Here is a 17,054-nt window from a genome sequence, read left to right as displayed (position 1 = left end):
ATGTAACTTTCAATTAACTTCAAAATTAACAAATTTCAACTCATGGATGAAATTTGTTTTCTTGTCTTCACACATGAACAGCTCATTTCCTTTGATTGGTCAAGGTGTTATCAAAACATTCAAAGCATTTTCTCATTTGAGCAGATTTCAGAGTGCAAATACAGATTTTGTCTTTTTCACTGGACCAGATTGCAGTCACAATGCAAGTTACATTTATGAAGCCCCATAGAAGAGTACCATACCATTATAGTCGTAGTAAGAAAGAAAGACAGATGTTCTTTCTGTAATTTGTTCCCAATTAACTTATATAAGTATTTCTATAGAAAATTATATCTCAACTTATACGGTTGCCCCACCCTATTGCATAACTTTGGAGTATTACTGTGCTTTATTTTAGAAAGTATTGGTTTACTTTGGACAAAATTTTTACTTTCATTGCAAATGCAATTGCGTGAACAATAGCGGTATTAGATGTTTTAAAGGCTTTTGTAAAAGAATTTATGCTCATTCTTTTGATTGATAAAGTTAATACCCATATCTATCCTTGTTAATATAATTCTTAAACCAGAATTTGTGTTTCAAACAATTTTTTTGTATGTATTTTTTTTTAAAATGATACTAGATATCACAAATTGATACTTCCTACATTTATTTATGTTTGACAAAAACCCATTATTGCCAGAAAATTTTTTACTGCAGTTTTTTCCGTCAATGGCAAATCTCACCAACTTGAAAATTTATTCTTATATTAAAGTTTGTTCAAAATTATCTTATTTGCATTTAGAAGAATAATAAAATGCACAATAATGCCTTATATGTGTATAAATGGGGGAAAAATCAATTTTTACCACTTGGTAAAAACCTATTTTAAGTGGGATAGTTTTTACCGCAGTTTTTTCCACCTATGGCAAAAACTTGCCAACCTTGCATTAAGTTAATCTATTAGATATAGAGTATTTTTTAATGGGGAAAAAAACATTATATACTGGGTGATTATAAAAAAAATATCCGACATATGGGCCTCTAACTATCATACCATTCACAGAAACTGAATGAAATTTTGGCATAAGGTATTTTGAGGTATGTGCTCAAGAATGATATGGAAAACAACAGTATCACTCTAACAGTTACGGTTACAGTGAGAAAATTTCGAAAATATCAAATGGCAACACCAAGTTTTTTGTATTGGAATGCGATCTCCATACTGAAAAACACTAAATAGCGTTGAAATGGCACCTGTAGCACGAAAATCCCTGGAGCTAGGCAAGGAAAAAGTAAAAAGGACTTTGCCGTGCACCAGAGCATTAATGTTCGTTTCATTCGCCACACCATTTGTTCGGCTGAGATCCCAGCCTGATTTAGTCCTCCACAAGGTCATGTGGAAAATTTGGGAAACACAATAAAATGCTTTATTTTATGCTGCTTCTCTGTCCTTATTGGTTGTCCTCACTTTTAGCCTATCTACCGCCAGTGATTTTTATGCTACAGCTGTCGTTCGAACGCTATTTAGGGTTTTTCACAATGGAGATCACATTCCAATACAAAAAACTTGGTGTTGCCATTTGATATTTTCGAAATTTTCTCACTGTAACCGTAACTGTTAGAGTGACACTGTTGTTTTCCATATCATTCTTGAGCGCATACCTCAAAATACCTTATGCCAATTTGTTTCTGTGAATGGTATGATAGTTAGGGGCCCATATGTCGGGATAGTTTTTTTATAATCACCCTGTATATATATATAAACTGAAGAGCCAAAAAAACTGGTACAGGCATGCGTATGCAAATAAAGAGATATGGAACTAATCAGAGTATGGCGCTGCGGTCGGCAACGCCTATATAACGCAACAAGTGTCTGGCATAGTTGTTAGATCGGTTACTGCTGCTACAATGGCAGGTTATCGAGATTTAAGTGAGTTTGAACGTGGTGTTATAGTCGGCACACGAGAGATGGGACATAGCATCTCCGAGGTAGCGATGAAATTTGGATTTTCACGTACGACCATTTCATGAATGTCCCGTGAATATCGGGAATCTGGTAAAAAATTAAATCTACGGCATCGCTGCAGCCGGGAAAAGATCATGCAAGAACGGGACCAACGACGACTGACGAGAATCATTAAACGTGACAGACGTGCAACCCTTCCGCAAATTGCTGCAGATTTCAATGCTGGGCCATTGTAACATGACGACCTAAGATCTCTTACAATCCTGTTGTTGAATTAATCTTGTTTAGGCCCCCAGGGTTCGTTGGCTACCGGAAACCACCCGAGGCTTCCGCTGACATTCCGGTTCGGTTCAGTTAGTTCACTTAGTCTGACGGTCGGGGGGTCGGGTCTCCTAGCCTTGGGGGGGGGGGGCAGAGGTCGGGCTGCCAACATACCATATAAATTCCGCTTTATGTCCATGTCCCACTAGCTCGTCTAGTTACCTTCTCTTTCCCTCTGGAGGGGTCCCATGGTTCGTCGGTGGAGGCCACGTCAAGTCATCATCGTCAAACTCCATTTTAATTGTGCAATATAATATAAATGTTCAGCAAAGTGTTATATAAATGTGCAATATATTTTACCTCCACGCCGTCTGTGGTTCCTAGGACCATCTCACGGTTTATAATGTCATGAGTTTTTACAATGTGCAATAGGCCTAAAAGTTGTGGATCCTGGCCAGATCTCCAATTTGTTATGTTCGGTTGCCAGATTCAATTTTATAATGTTTACAATATTTCCTTTTCTCTCATGAAATTATGTAAATTAAATACCAGCTAGAGATGTGTTTCACTACTTACTACTTACGACCGATTCCGCTACTTAATCACTAAGGTGTCACGCCCTGTTATGGTGTGAGCTAGATCGTCTCATAAATACAATGAAGTTATAATTGTAGAAGTGTGCCTTGGCACTTAACCCGTCTCATCGCTTGACTTCACGTGAGGTTTCAACGTCGTCGTGATCCAGTGGATTGGTTAGTGGCCAGACCGGCTACCCGTGGACTTTCACCTCCAGTTCCATGTGCAGCGGCTGAGCTCTGGTCTCAACGTGTGTTTGAAGACACCAAACCCGTCTGAAGCTGGTGCCGGGAGTGTTTGGCTGTGAGGTAGACACCTGGGAGTGTCTATCGGACGATGTGAACTAACACATGAAAACCTGGACATGGCAGTGAGACCGATCCCTTTTATTGTTTTGTTGTAACATTGAGAGAAAAGCCTAACTGTGATAATTGTTGATAAAACGTTACATTAATAGTTTAACATATAATTGAATAAATGTTTATAGTTCTATCAAAACCTTGTCTATTTCATTGGTGTCATCCACTCAATGGTTACTAGGGGGAAAATATTAAAGAACCGGGAAGTGACGATTACATTCGTTACTTCATCAACAAGTGTCAGCGTGCGAAACATCATCTATATGGGCTTTCGGAACCGAAGGCCCACTCGTGTACCCTTGATGACTGCACGACACAAAGCTTTGAGCCTCGCCTGGGCCCGACAACACCGACATTGGACTGTTGAGGACTGGAAACAAGTTGCGTGGTCTGACGAGTCTCGGTTCCAATTGCTTCGAGCTGATGGACGTGTACGGGTATGGAGACAACCTCGTGAATCCATGGACCCTACATGTCAACAGGGGACTGTTCAAGCTGGTGGAGGCTCTGCGATGGTATGGGGCGTGTGCAGTTGGCGTGATATGGGACCCCTGATACGTCTAGATACGACTCTGACAGGTACGTAAGCATCCTGTCTGATCACCTGCACCCATTCATGTCCATTGTGCATTCCGATGGACTTGTACAATTTCAGCAGGACAATGCGACACCCCACACGTCCAGAATTGCTACAAAGTGACTCCAGGAACACTCTTCTGACTTTAGACACTTTCGCTAGCCACCTAAATACCCAGACATGAACATTATTGAACATATCTGGGATGCCTTGCAACGTGCTGTTCAGAAGAGATCTCCACCCCCCTCTTACTCCTACGGATTTATGGACAGCCTTGCAGGATTCATGGTATCAATTACCTCCAGCACTATTTCAGACATTAGTCGAGTCCATGCCACGTCCTGTTGCGGCACTTCTGCATGCTCGCGGGGGCCCTACACCATATTAGGCAGATGTACCAGTTTTTTTTGTCTCTTCAGTGTATATATATTCAGACAACAGATATTTATATAGAAACATTTTGTCACAAAAATGTCAGAAACAGAGAAATTGTTTTCTCTTCATATAATGTGTGGTATAAACTATTAGAAAACAGAATTTTCTCAAAGGGGCCATTCAAGTATTATGTCAGCAGATTTTAAGCTATTTTTGACCCCCCCATCAACAAAATGTCAGCAGTTTTGCCCCGATCTCTTAACGCACATTAAGAGCAGAGGCATATGCCAAGCATAAGCTTTTTGTACCCTCCCCCTCCAGATAATCAAGGAATAATTTCGATACAAAAATATTTTTGTAAAAAAGTCAAAATATCCAAAGAAAACACTTCGATATGTTCTAATAAATTTCTGTTGATTTCAGTGTTATTTGCGGACTAATTGAATCAATATCTTTTTGTACTCCCTCCAAAGGTCAATCCTGCATATGCCCCTGATTGGGATTGCCCTTCGATAATATGCATAGTGAATTATCATCACCGTCTGACACTGTAGTAGTGAACTTTGCTATGTTTGCACGGAATCTATAGACTGAGCTGAGAGTTTTTTTTTGTTTTTTTTTAAATTTTTAGCTTGTGTATTAATGGTTTAAGCATTTATTAGGGGAATGACATACATTACTGTTGCTAGTTGGTAGAAAGTACTGATACTGAGGATAAGGGATGGGCAAATAGTGATTTTCCCAAATACCGAATATTCGGCAGCCGAATATCAATTTTCTTAAAATTCATCAAAATTATCAATAAACTTGCCATTTCTAATTGAAAATAAAATTATTAGTAATTTTGAATGATTAATTAAAATTATTTCAATATAAATTTTATTTAAATTTTTGATTTAAATAAATATTAAAAAACTGGTTACCAAAAGATTTTTGATACCATGATAACGACAATCACATTTAATGATGATATATTGCATTTTAATATTAGTGATATCGCAGTAACGAAGATGATTTGTTCCAGAATCATGTGATTTCCCATAGGTTTTTATGGAAAATTGTTTGTTAAGTTCCAGCTACTGCGAAAAGATAAGTTTTTAAAACACCAAAGGATGCTACAAAAAAAAAAAAAAACTGATTGAAGGCTAAAATGAATAGCTTCAAAATTGTATAAATGAGAATATACAGGAAGATGCTGAAATTTTTATTTTCCAGCATGTAACACAACAAACACCAGCTTTAGTCAACTAAAGCTTGTGTTGACTCAACCCAATCGAGTTCATGTATCTCCATCTATTTGTGATTTGGTCAGCTCATTTCTGAGTCTGATACATGCAGATGGAAAAGATAATCTCTTAGATTGTTCAGATTGATGCTAAGGGTCTTGCACTGAAAGAACGCATGCTCTGAAAACACAATAGGTTACCTTTTTTTCTTTTAAATACATTTTCTATTTTGGTTGAACCTTTCATTTCATATGAAATGGTTCAAAAAATTTCAGAAAGAGAAGCATAGGTACATCTGAAAAAAAGATTCGGAGGTCAACATGAGTTAACTGGGCCCAGTGATAGTAATTGAACTACTATCACCAGAATTAAATTCTGATTATGATTGGAGCAAAAATTCAGCTCACAACGCAGATATTTTATGTTAGTGTGTGCATACATATCATGAAAAATTTTTGAATTTATATAGCTGAATCTATTCATTAGCCAAAGCAGAAAAATCACGAAAAAATCTTCATTAGCCAGAAAATTTGTAAGCCAAGGTTGAGGTTTAGCAGAGGTATCACTTTGCTTACAGAATCAATTATTTTTCCAACACTTTTACTCTGAAGCATTAATTTATCATAAAATTAATGATTTTTCCACTGTAGGTTTTCTTTGCCACTTTCAGTAGCTCAATACATTTCTTGTCTAGGTATATTCTTCAGTTAGTGAATTCGCATACTTTATGCTCACTTCCACATTATTGCAGTAGGATTCTATTTTCAGCTTCATGTTTTACTTAACGTAGAAATTCACCATGACATAACCTCTTGCACAGAAAAGGATAGGATGCACCACACAATAAAATATAATCAGTAAATTGTTAATTTATGCAAAAAATTCGAATTAATATAATTTTTTAAAATTAGTTTGTTGTGTTAAGATTTACATATATTCGACCGAATACCTAAGCAATTTTCTGCAAAAGTGCAGAATACCGAGTAGCACCTGAATATTCATCCTGTCTCTACTGAGCATTCAGAAATGATGAGGAAGCTCTCGTCTTCCTCATCAAGGTTTTTCTGAATGCAGAGAATTTTGAATTCTCTGCTTAAAACAACCATTTGAATAATTTGGAATACAGTAATTCATTTTTATTTAGCTATTGATGTTATTGATAGAATTATTGCATATGTGTCTGGTCTTGACTAGCCAATGATTACCAATTTTTTCAGAGTACAAGGTGGGTCCACAACACTCTTGGTCAAGTATTTCAGAGGAATAGCAAATAAATACACTCCAAACTTTTGCTTCTTTTTTAATATCCCAACAAATCAGTTGAGACCACAGCTTTCCATAATACAAGAATATTCTTTTCATCACTAGTAGTTTCCTTTATTGTCTCGTAAATCATTGCAGTTTGTTTTCTCATCCACATCATACAGGATCATAGATTAGGAGAAGGGATACAGAGATTTGGGAAAGGGGTGGTAATCCACCATTCACGGAAAAATTGTATCATTGTCATTGGGGACAGGGTGAATATAACCATCCCCCTCCAGATCACCATGCACACCCTCTGTGAACCTCCCTCCCTTCATTGGAATAGCATGCATCCATGTATGTACGAGTGTCCAGCAAATTACACGAGAACAACGCATGATATGTGCAGAGTTGAAACAAAGCAGTTTAGCCCACCAACCTTTGTCTGGAGCACCAGCCCTTGTTTTTAAAGGTTTTTTGAAGAGACTCTTTGTGAATAGCTACGGATAAGTGCTGAGTGTGTTTCGACCCTGTGGGTGCTCATCTTGAGTTTCTTGTAGGAAATTTTGATTTCCCTGTTCTACCAATGTTTGTGGGCATTCGAGCACCTACAGATCCGACGTCACTGCATTTTGCCGATACCTCCCCCCCCCCCCCATAACTTCATAAGTAACACAGGACTTAGGAGCAGTCTACAGAGGTCTTAGAAAGATTTGAGGGGGCCTACTAGAGGACTTATAAGAATGTTAGTTCAGATGTTCACAAACTAGGAAAGGGGTTTTCTCTTTTTTTGGTATTCCTAAAGGAGATGAAAATAAAGATGCCATTAAGAATATGTAATATTTTCATAAAGGGTGGTTGATGACATAAGCATCCTTCAAACCCCCTTGTCATCAAAAGTCAGCAAATCCGAAACCTTCTCCCCCGATGTTGACATAATACTTGAATAACCCCCAAAGCTTCAAAAACTAAGTTATAAAGTAAGCCAATAAAAATCATTACATAGAAAATTCAGTGCCAACTCTGATATCCCTTATTCTGAATTGTTTTGATGATTGTTTTTATATTTTTAGGTATTAAAAATGGATGATAAAGATTTCCAATTTTCAGCGGAAGGCTTTTCCATCCATGAGTGTGTTCAAAATGACAACTATTACAACCCAAATTTGCTTGATCTCAATGAAGAGCTATTAAAATGTTCATCCACATTGGATGATATAATAGGTGACTCTTCTCAGATGAATACAGATAAAGATGGTATAGAAAAATCCAGTGAAATTAAGTTTTCTTCTCATGGTGGTGGGCATTCAAAATTTCCCTTAGACAAACAACGCATATCTATTCTTGAAATAGAAGATGATCAAGAATTAACTGACTTGGGAGTGAATGCATATGATCAGATACAGTTTGAAAATGAAGTTATGGGACAGGTTGACCTAGCACTGAGAGAAGAAGAGAAGATACTCAGACAAAAACGAGTGGGACGTGAACTAAAGTCTGTTGCTGATGATATCAAGTAAGAAATTACTGTTTAAGTTTCCTGTTCCCCCCCCCCCCCATAATGCTATAAATGTTTATATTTTCAAACAATGTTTCGAGCTATTTTTCTAATTCACTTTGTGACCTGCTCTAGGAGCTTAAATCTGTATTGTTTTCTGAGACAATAAGGTCAATGAATAAAGTGTCAGAACTGAAAAACTGCCATATCTTGAAAACATGTAGATGTAAATACTGTAGGACCTCTATTACTTGGTTATTCGAGCCTTGACTAACCGAGTTTCATGTTAGCTGAGGGACTTTTCATAAACTGATTTTAAAAATTTGCTGCAATATAATGACTTGTAAAACACATTTTGCCAATCAGTATTTTATAGAGTGGTTGGTATTGCCCTTTAAAGGGGACCAGGGAGAACAGAATCTACAGATACAACATGGGATACTTTGAGTGCGATGAGATAAATAAGTATAATGACAATTACATAAAGGTGATTCCAGAGTGGGAAATTATTTGAATATCATATTAAGCCACATTATCATAATAAATTGATTATTTGATTAATTTATTGCAGGTGTTATCTCATTTTAGATGTTGCAAGCAATTAATGTATTTATTTTCAAAGGAATTTTTCATAATTTGCAATATTTGAGAGGTGTTTTCTGACATGACAGTTTAAAGTAAGGTTTAAGTCATTAAAAACTTCCAGATGTCAAAAACCTACCAACCCTAAATAATCAGGGTCCTACTGTAGCCTATATGGAAATTTTAGAGTGATAATTGCAAGCAGAACCAAACATTTTCCAGTAAAAAGGAAATTCCTAACTTTGAGGCGCAAATGCGAGCCAATCTTCCCATTAAGAAGTCTCGCCACAGAGAGCAACAGGCCTACAACTTATTCAATCATTACACTTCACTCGCAGTTAGAAAAACTGTTGGTAGATGGTAGCACTACTCATAATGAGCATTAAACATAAATAAACTTCACGCCAGGTTTAACTACACATACACGCACATTCCAACATGGACCAATTCATTAGAGGTTCCACACAGGAATATGGACGAGGTGCGTGTGTGGCGTAGTAGTAGTAGTAAAACTTTAAAAAAAAAAAGGTTTCTGAAGATTATGATGGTAGATTTTCTGATTTTGTATTCCTCACACTGTTGAAAGAAATATTTTTTGAAATGAACGCACATGGCACAGTCATAGACGACATTCGGCTTTGTGACGTTTTTCACAGCAGTAGCGCACTGACTTCCAGTCAGAATGCGTAAATGTCAGCTGATCTCCCTGTTAAAAAGTCATGCGGTCCCAAGTTCAAACTCCACTATCGCTGCAGTGGTGGTCGGCTGAAGTTGGTTTTCTATGGTTCCCAACTTCGAGCTGTGAATGCAAGCTGATCTCCCCATTAGTCTCGCCACAAAGAACAACAGGCCTACAACGGTAAAATCTTCAAACATTACACTTCACTTATAGTTTGAAAAATATGTGGTTGATGGCAGCACTATAACAGGCATTACACAAAAACAAGCTTCTCGTTAGGTTCACGCAACATGCACATTTCAACATGTATCAATTTGTTAGAGGTTCCGCAGAGAAACATGGACGAGGTTCATGTGTGGTTTAGTAGTCTTGTGTACTTGTTAGAAGTTCCGTAAGGAATATTAACGTGGGTATACAGTCGAATCCCATTATGACAAACTCCAAGAGACAGGATAAATCACTTCATTATAACAAAATTTCGTTATAAAGGAATTCCAGTTTTTTTTGCATTGTTTCTATGTAAACTTATCTTGGGGAGAAGAAAAGTGTTCGTTAAAAAGAGATTTTCACTATAACTGTATTCGTTAAAACTGGATTCGACTGTATCTGTCTGGTTTTTCATGTCTTGTGAAAAGCCAAGCTCTTCATCTCTAGAAGAAACCATATTTGCAGTATTGTCTATAACAAAACTTGATATTTTGCATTTGAAGTTTTCTTCTGTTGACTTTACTGAACTAAAAACCGAATTTGTGCTAAATAATTTCCATTATGTGATAAGCTGTATGTGTCAATAGTGTCGAAGGGGATGGCTTTACCACACTGTTTGGTCACACGCAATTGTTCATTATAGATATTCATCCATCCATCCATTCCCATGCAAACTGTCTGATTTTCTAAGTCAGCTTTACATCTCTTAACTTCATCATTGTAAATCTTGGTTAGCCATTCATCAACTAAATTGGTATGACTACATTATCTCTGAGATATTTGATATATATACAGGGTGAATCCAAATTATTCTGCCAAACAAAAGGGGGCGATAGACTAGCATAAGTAGATCATGAAACATCCCACCAAACCTGTCCGAGAGGGTTGGTGGGGTGGCCAAATCGTAACTCTTGATTGCTCAGTGGAAAGAAAAAAAATATGTCTGTCCAAGTCAAATGTTGTGACCAGAAATGTGTGATCAGTCATTTCTAATTATGACATTTGATTTGGAGAGAAAGAAAAAAAATTTGAAGGGAAGGAAAAAAATTGACACATTTTTACAATTTCAGCACAGTCGTTAAATTTTATCTGGTCATCGATCTAGCCACCATGTGGAAGGCAGGGAGATCACTACTTTCATCAGATTTGAAGTGATCATTTCATGCCTCCAGTGCAGTAACGACAGATTTTCCTCAAGAAAGTTGATAGGCCTAATGATGTCAGCCCAGTTTTTAGTTTCTATTACTTGACGTTTCCGGACATGGAAATTTTTTAGATTAATCAAGGGCTGGTGGTAGGATGTAGTGCTAGGGCAAGATCAAATATAGTGAGGAAATGTGCAGATTTTCCCACAAGCACATAATTTATTTTCAGATATTTTAAATTTCCTTAGGTAATACGGAACAGGGCCATACTCAATATATGGGATTGCATCATCAATCCATCCAGACTGCGAAGTTTTTTTCACTGCACAAAGTATCTTGTGTTTGGCATGAGACCAAGAAGGAGGAACATCAGAGTTTATTTTCTGATGAAGTAGCTGTTTTAGCAAGTGCATCTGCTAATTCATTCACTTGATTACTCACATGAGCCCTTGTCCATGAGATGAAAGTGTTGGGCTTGTCAATTAGATTTTCTCGTGCAAGTTGGGCGGAAGAAAAATTACTTGTGTGAGAAAACTAGAAAGAATTTCTGAGATATAATCTGAATAGGTTCGTTTTCATGCAGCATATGTATAATATCCCGATGAATAGCATACAATTTTATTTGGAAAACAGCATTGAAGTCGCCATCCGTGACCATCTGCCTATGTGACCATCCGTCGTTGTTGCTAGAGATGACAAAAACCAAAGCAACTCCACTAGAGGTTTTTGAGCCATCTGTATATACTGGGTGGGCAAAAAGTTAGTAGACACTTTAACAATGAATAAAAAGTGGGAAAATAACCAAAATAAAAAACAGTTCGTAGGGTTAGCATCGCTAGGTCACAAATTTTTTTAAGACTGGGGGAAAAAACTCAAAAACATCTGATAAATGGCACTCGTACAAGCAACTTTATGTGGAAATATATGCTGTTATAAGAACTTGTGTTCCTAATCCACAATCAGTTCACTGTTGTAAACAGTGTATGTGAACAAGGATGCTGAGTGCGAAGGGATGAAGCTTTGTTGGTGAAGTTATTTTATGTGAACCAGGAATCAGCAACCATTGCCTTGCATAAATTCAAAAGAACGTGGGTATTAGAAAAGGGCCTTTAACAGCGACAGGCCTCGTAAAGCTTGTTCAGCGGTTTGAGAAAACTGGAACGCTGGAGGATCATGTAAGAGCCGGACGACCATGTTTAAGGAAGGCGTGTTTGCCACTTGTTGCAGCCAAAATGAAGCTGCCAGATGCTTGGGCTTACCACCCCATCCTCGGTACGCAATATTCTTTATGGAATCCTTGATCTGTACCCATACATATTTCAGTCGTTCCGTGAACTTTTACCAGCAGATATCGTACAGAGGGAAGCATTTGTGAGGTGGGCTTTCTCCAAAATTGAACAAAATCTTACCTGGGTCTTTAACATCTTGTGGACAGATAAAGCTAATTTTTTGATTCATGGCGATGTTAATACCCATAACTGTCGCATCTGGGCAACGTCTAATGCACGTGAGTACACACAGAAATGATTGCATTCCCCTAAAGTGACAGTGTGATGTGGGTTCACAGGTTCATTCGTCATAGTGTAACATTACCATTTAGGCCCCCCGTAGAAATGGTCCTTATTCTAGTCATTTATAGATTTTAATGTTTCACCTTACTTTGTTCCCAGAATCGATCGCCATGTTTAATTTAGGTTGCCAGATTCTGATATATTTTTTGTACAATATTTCTCTCTCTCTCATGAAGATATGTTAGTTAGATACAAGGTTCAGCACTGCACCTTCGACCTCACGATTTGTTCCATCATGAGGCATTGCGGGAATTCTCTTGAATTAATACCAGATGCACAGTGAGATGCTTGCTACTTACAACTGATTCCTGCGTCTTCAAAACAGTTACTTATTCTAAGGCGTCTGGCCCTGTTGAGGCGTACGCCAGGTGGTCTCTCAGTCATAACAATGCATTAGTTGCAGAAAGGTGTGTTCCGACACCTCTCTCGTCTCGTCAATTGTGTGGATTGATCAGTAGCCTGACCGACTGCCTCTGGGCCTCTCTCGACGTTCGCCACCTGCTGTCTTCTCGGCAGGGTTGGCCTGTGGTTTCAACGGACACTTGAGGACGCAAACCCTTGAAAACTCAGCTCTGGGATTTTCTCTGATCGTGTATAAAGGACCAACGCTTAAATGTTATATCATGGACTGGTTTGTGGGCGATGTGGACTTGCACATGAATTTCTGGACAAAGCGGTGAGAGGGTTCTTTTACTATTTCAAAATAATGTTTTGAGAGAGAAAAGCTAACTGTGATAATCTTTTTGTGTTAAATTCTAATAGTTAACAGAATAAATGTTTATTATTTAACGAATCTAATTCCTTTCATAGCTGTCATCCATTTAATGATCACACTGGATTTAATTTGAATAATGAACCGGGAAATGCATGATAAACGTTGCATTTAAGTTTGGGGAGTTAGACTGAGATGATCAACTATTGATTGCAAGATATACAAAAGACTGGATGTTGTGAAGATATTTATTATTTGAGATGTTAATTTTTTAAGGAAGGAAAAAACTCATCTCTGCCTCTACCGGGAGTCGAACCCGGGTCCCTCGATTGCCAGACGAGTGCTCTGACCACTAAGCTACAGAGGAGATAGAGATTTTCCTTCGCTAGAGAGTATATATACGCCGAACGGAACCGTGCAATGGACGGTGAAACCGATCAGCTAATAGCTCACGGACGACGAGCCACCAGAGGGCTATATATATTACATGAATGTCGCTCTCCACTTGTTAATACAAGATATACAGAAGACTGGATGTTGTGAAGATATTTATTATTTGAGATGTTAATTTTTTTTTTTTTTTAAATATATCGTGTGTTAACAAGTGGAGAGCGACATTCATGTCATATCTATTGATTGATCTAGTGTTATAAACGTTGCAATAGGACCCTTCTTTGAACTGCATTGCCCAGTAAATCAGTGGAAAACAGCTACTGTGACTGCGCAGCATTATTTAATGTTTCTGCGCAAGAAGGTCGTGCCATGTTTGTATGAAAGAGATGCATGCTTTCTACTGTCACATTTATGCAAGATGGAGCAACTAGTCACACTGCTACTCTGGTCAAGGCATTCCTGATACAGTCGTTCAGGAAGGCAAAATCATTAGCAGATGTTGCAGATTCCCATGGCCTCAGTCTCCAGATTTGACACCGGCAGACGGTTATGGGGATATTTGAAATCCTGGGTGTATTGATCCGGTTCATCCAATCTGTTGGAACTGAAGAATGCGATCCGCCTAGAGGTGTAATGTATACATCCGGACCTGCTGCACTCTGCCGTTGCTGGATTTGTGACTTCCCTGCAATGTCATTCCCTGTGGTGGTCATGTTGAACACATACTGCTATAATAAATGATTTGGAGGCATTCTGCTCGTTATTTGCGTATCTTTTCTTTTACTTATATACATCAGTGCCACCTATCGGCTGTTTTTTAGTTTTTTCCTGCCTTAAATAATTCCCGTGACCTAGCGATGCTAACCCTGCAAACCGTTTTTTATTTTGATTTTTCCGGTTTTTATGAATTTTTAAATGAAGAGATGAACACGACGAATAACCCTTCACGGATGACAGCCAACATCTCGTAGACACATCGACACAGGCGGAGCAATTTTTGACTAGATGAAGAGGACGATCAACGGATCGAACGGTGCCGAGGCACCTTGCTAAGATCATCAACTCATGGCTGAAACGAGGCGGGATGAAATGAAATGTAACGATTAACGACCAACGAGTCTGTTCGTTGCACAGTACTGGCATATAAAGGAAAATTTCCCCATCTCCCCTTACCGGAACCAATCCGTATCGAGACTCGGCTGTGCTAGAATCGACGTAAGAAATTTACAACGTTGAGAAATTTACATATTCACATGAACTGAAAATATTACATGACATTCGGCATCTGGCAGTGCAAAAGATCGTAACATAGCAGCCGATCGGCTGCACATGATCTTGCCGATCGTCTCAAAATCAATGTTAAAGGTAGTAAAAATATAAAAATGACTAGAAAATTACCATTTCCGGCGGGGCCTACATACACACTGTAGTAGGGGACGACAGCAAGCATATCTATTCGCCGGCGCGCCTTAAAATGCTAAAAACTGAAGTCCAGTGAGGGGAAAGCAAAGCTATTTCGCAGATCGGTTGCTGTAAATAAAAAGGCAAAAAAAAGGGAGGGAGGAAGAGACTCTATTCATGAGAGATTCTATGGGAGACTATAGGTTTTTTTCTCTCTCCTGGGATCCCGTAACGAGCATTCATCCCTGAAGCCAGGTTTTCCCAGGAGTAGGCTTTTGTGCCGCGTGAACTGAACTGGATCATTTCGCATCGGCAGAAATGTGTTACATAATCCCGTTAAACATTTGTGTTTTCCAAGCGTGGCGCATCAGCTCAGGACAGCTTTTGAAAATACACTAAAATAGATAAGATTAGATTTTAAACATATTGGCGCAAGGACCAATTTGATCACACTGTGCCAAAACAATGACAATATAAAAAAAGGAAAATTTTCTTGTCATATCAAGAAAGTGAATGTACGTAAAACAATGACGTGTATGTACTATATGTAACTGTAAAAAACAATGGCTTTGATGAATTTAAAAATGCAAAATGCATCACAATGGTCATTTAAAAATGCAAAATGCATCGCAATGGTCATTTAAAAATGCAAAATGCATCGCAATGGGCATTTAAAATGTCGCGAAGTGAAAGATAACTAACCAAAAGCGATTGTAAAATGATGACGATGATGTGAACAAGTAAAAGCATGAGCAATGGACTTTGACAATGAGGGCACTCTGGTTGATTCCCTCGTAATAATATGATTGCGTGAGGCAACTGTGTCCTATGCGTAACCGGGCAAGCAGAACTTCCTCCTTTCGGTTAGTTCTGCAGCTCGAATGCCAATGGCCAAATAGGGGCTTGATGGCATGAAGTTTATTATTTATTTGGTTGTTCCAATGATTAATGGAACTATGAAATACCACTAAAAATGGTATATATATATATATACACAGTCAGTCCCCCCCTCCCCCCCGTATTCACGGGCTTACGTTCCGGGAGTGACCGCAAATAACAGAAACCATAGGTTTTTTTATTGTATATCTCGTTTATTGAACATCATGAGAAAGAGCAGGGTGACACAGAGGTAGAAGGGAAAGTAAAAGAGGGTGCAGTGATTGTTGGCGATGTTTTCTGAAAGAATGTTGTGATTTTTATATTTGCCGTGTCTTCTTCATATCATCAAGTATGTTGGAGTATGTTGACATGTTGACAAGGCTTCCTCTACAAATTTTTCTACATATGAAGAATGTAAAATAGAGGGATTTATGTTATGAAAATAGTCTATTGCTGATTTTTCAGCTTGCGATTCCCATCCGCTATGTTACTTGTGATGAACTTCTTTATCTCGATCTTCTTCATCTGGTGCTGCTTCAGTTTGAGGACCAGTTAACTGCATTAACTTCTCCTCGGTCAACCGAATATCAAAAGAACTTTGAGAATAGCATGTATTCACTATCAAGGTACTGTACCTCTTGACTTCCGGAACGAAAAACTGTTTAAACCAATCCAGGAAAAGTGTTTTCATAGTCCATTGTTTGTCCAAAATACTGGGAGCTTTGGCTTATCTTTCCCTTCAATGCTCACGGATTCGTAGATTTGAAAATGATGGTGGGCTTTATCATGTACCCATTTGCATTTGCGCAAAACAACATAGTAAGTCTATCTCTACTTCTCTTAACCCTCTGACTGCTCAATTTGTGGACCGAAATTACTTCAAAAATTGTGTAATTTTTTTCACTCAAAAAGGGAAGTTTGAGCGGTAATACCACATGCCTTCAAATGCCGCAATTTAGTGGGCAACTAACAACATCTGTTGGCCAAAACATAAATGAAACGTCTAATACTGTATATAATTTATATCAGTGGTTAAACGGGGAAAAAACGGGATGCGCTCCTCAATAAAGGAAGAAAAACACATGCTCGCGGGAAGAGCAGATTTTGTTACATTTGAGTTGCCCGTGGAAATAGCGGGATGAGCAGCCAGAGGGTTAAAACCAGGAACTCACTTTTTTTTCTCTTGCATAACTTCTTTGCTGCATTTTCTTCCAAAATAGTGTAGTTTCGTCAGCGTTAAACACCTGCTGAGGTGCATAACCCTCTCTTCAATAATTTTACTAAGTCTTTGGAAATTTTCTAGCTGCCTCCTGATCGACAGAGGCTCGATCGCCAGTGCTTTTTACATTGTGTAATCCGAATCATTTCTTAAACCTATAAAATAACCTTTACTTACATAAAATTCCGATGAAATAGACGT

The 17,054-nt window shown here is 38.2% G+C and overlaps 1 protein-coding gene and 1 non-coding gene across 2 annotated transcripts in view; one reads left to right on the top strand and one right to left on the bottom strand.

Annotated features, from left to right (window-relative positions):
* Nucleotides 1–17,054, top strand: part of LOC149083293 (DNA excision repair protein ERCC-6-like) — a 435,993-nt gene that overhangs the window by 26,781 nt on the left and 392,158 nt on the right. The window contains exon 3 of the mRNA XM_089236536.1: nucleotides 7,641–8,083. Coding sequence (XP_089092662.1) covers nucleotides 7,650–8,083 — 434 coding nt within the window. The 5' untranslated portion in view covers nucleotides 7,641–7,649. The remainder of the gene's footprint in view (nucleotides 1–7,640; nucleotides 8,084–17,054) is intronic.
* On the bottom strand, nucleotides 13,257–13,328 carry TRNAA-GGC (transfer RNA alanine (anticodon GGC)). The gene has a single exon. It is a non-coding gene; the product is annotated as a tRNA-Ala (tRNA).

Source organism: Pholcus phalangioides, unplaced genomic scaffold (assembly GCF_987345545.1).
Source record: "Pholcus phalangioides strain wild (caught in Gottingen) unplaced genomic scaffold, Ppha-v1.0 ptg000009l_1, whole genome shotgun sequence".
Lineage (NCBI taxonomy): Eukaryota > Metazoa > Arthropoda > Arachnida > Araneae > Pholcidae > Pholcus > Pholcus phalangioides.
This window is presented reverse-complemented; position numbering and strand designations above follow the sequence as displayed.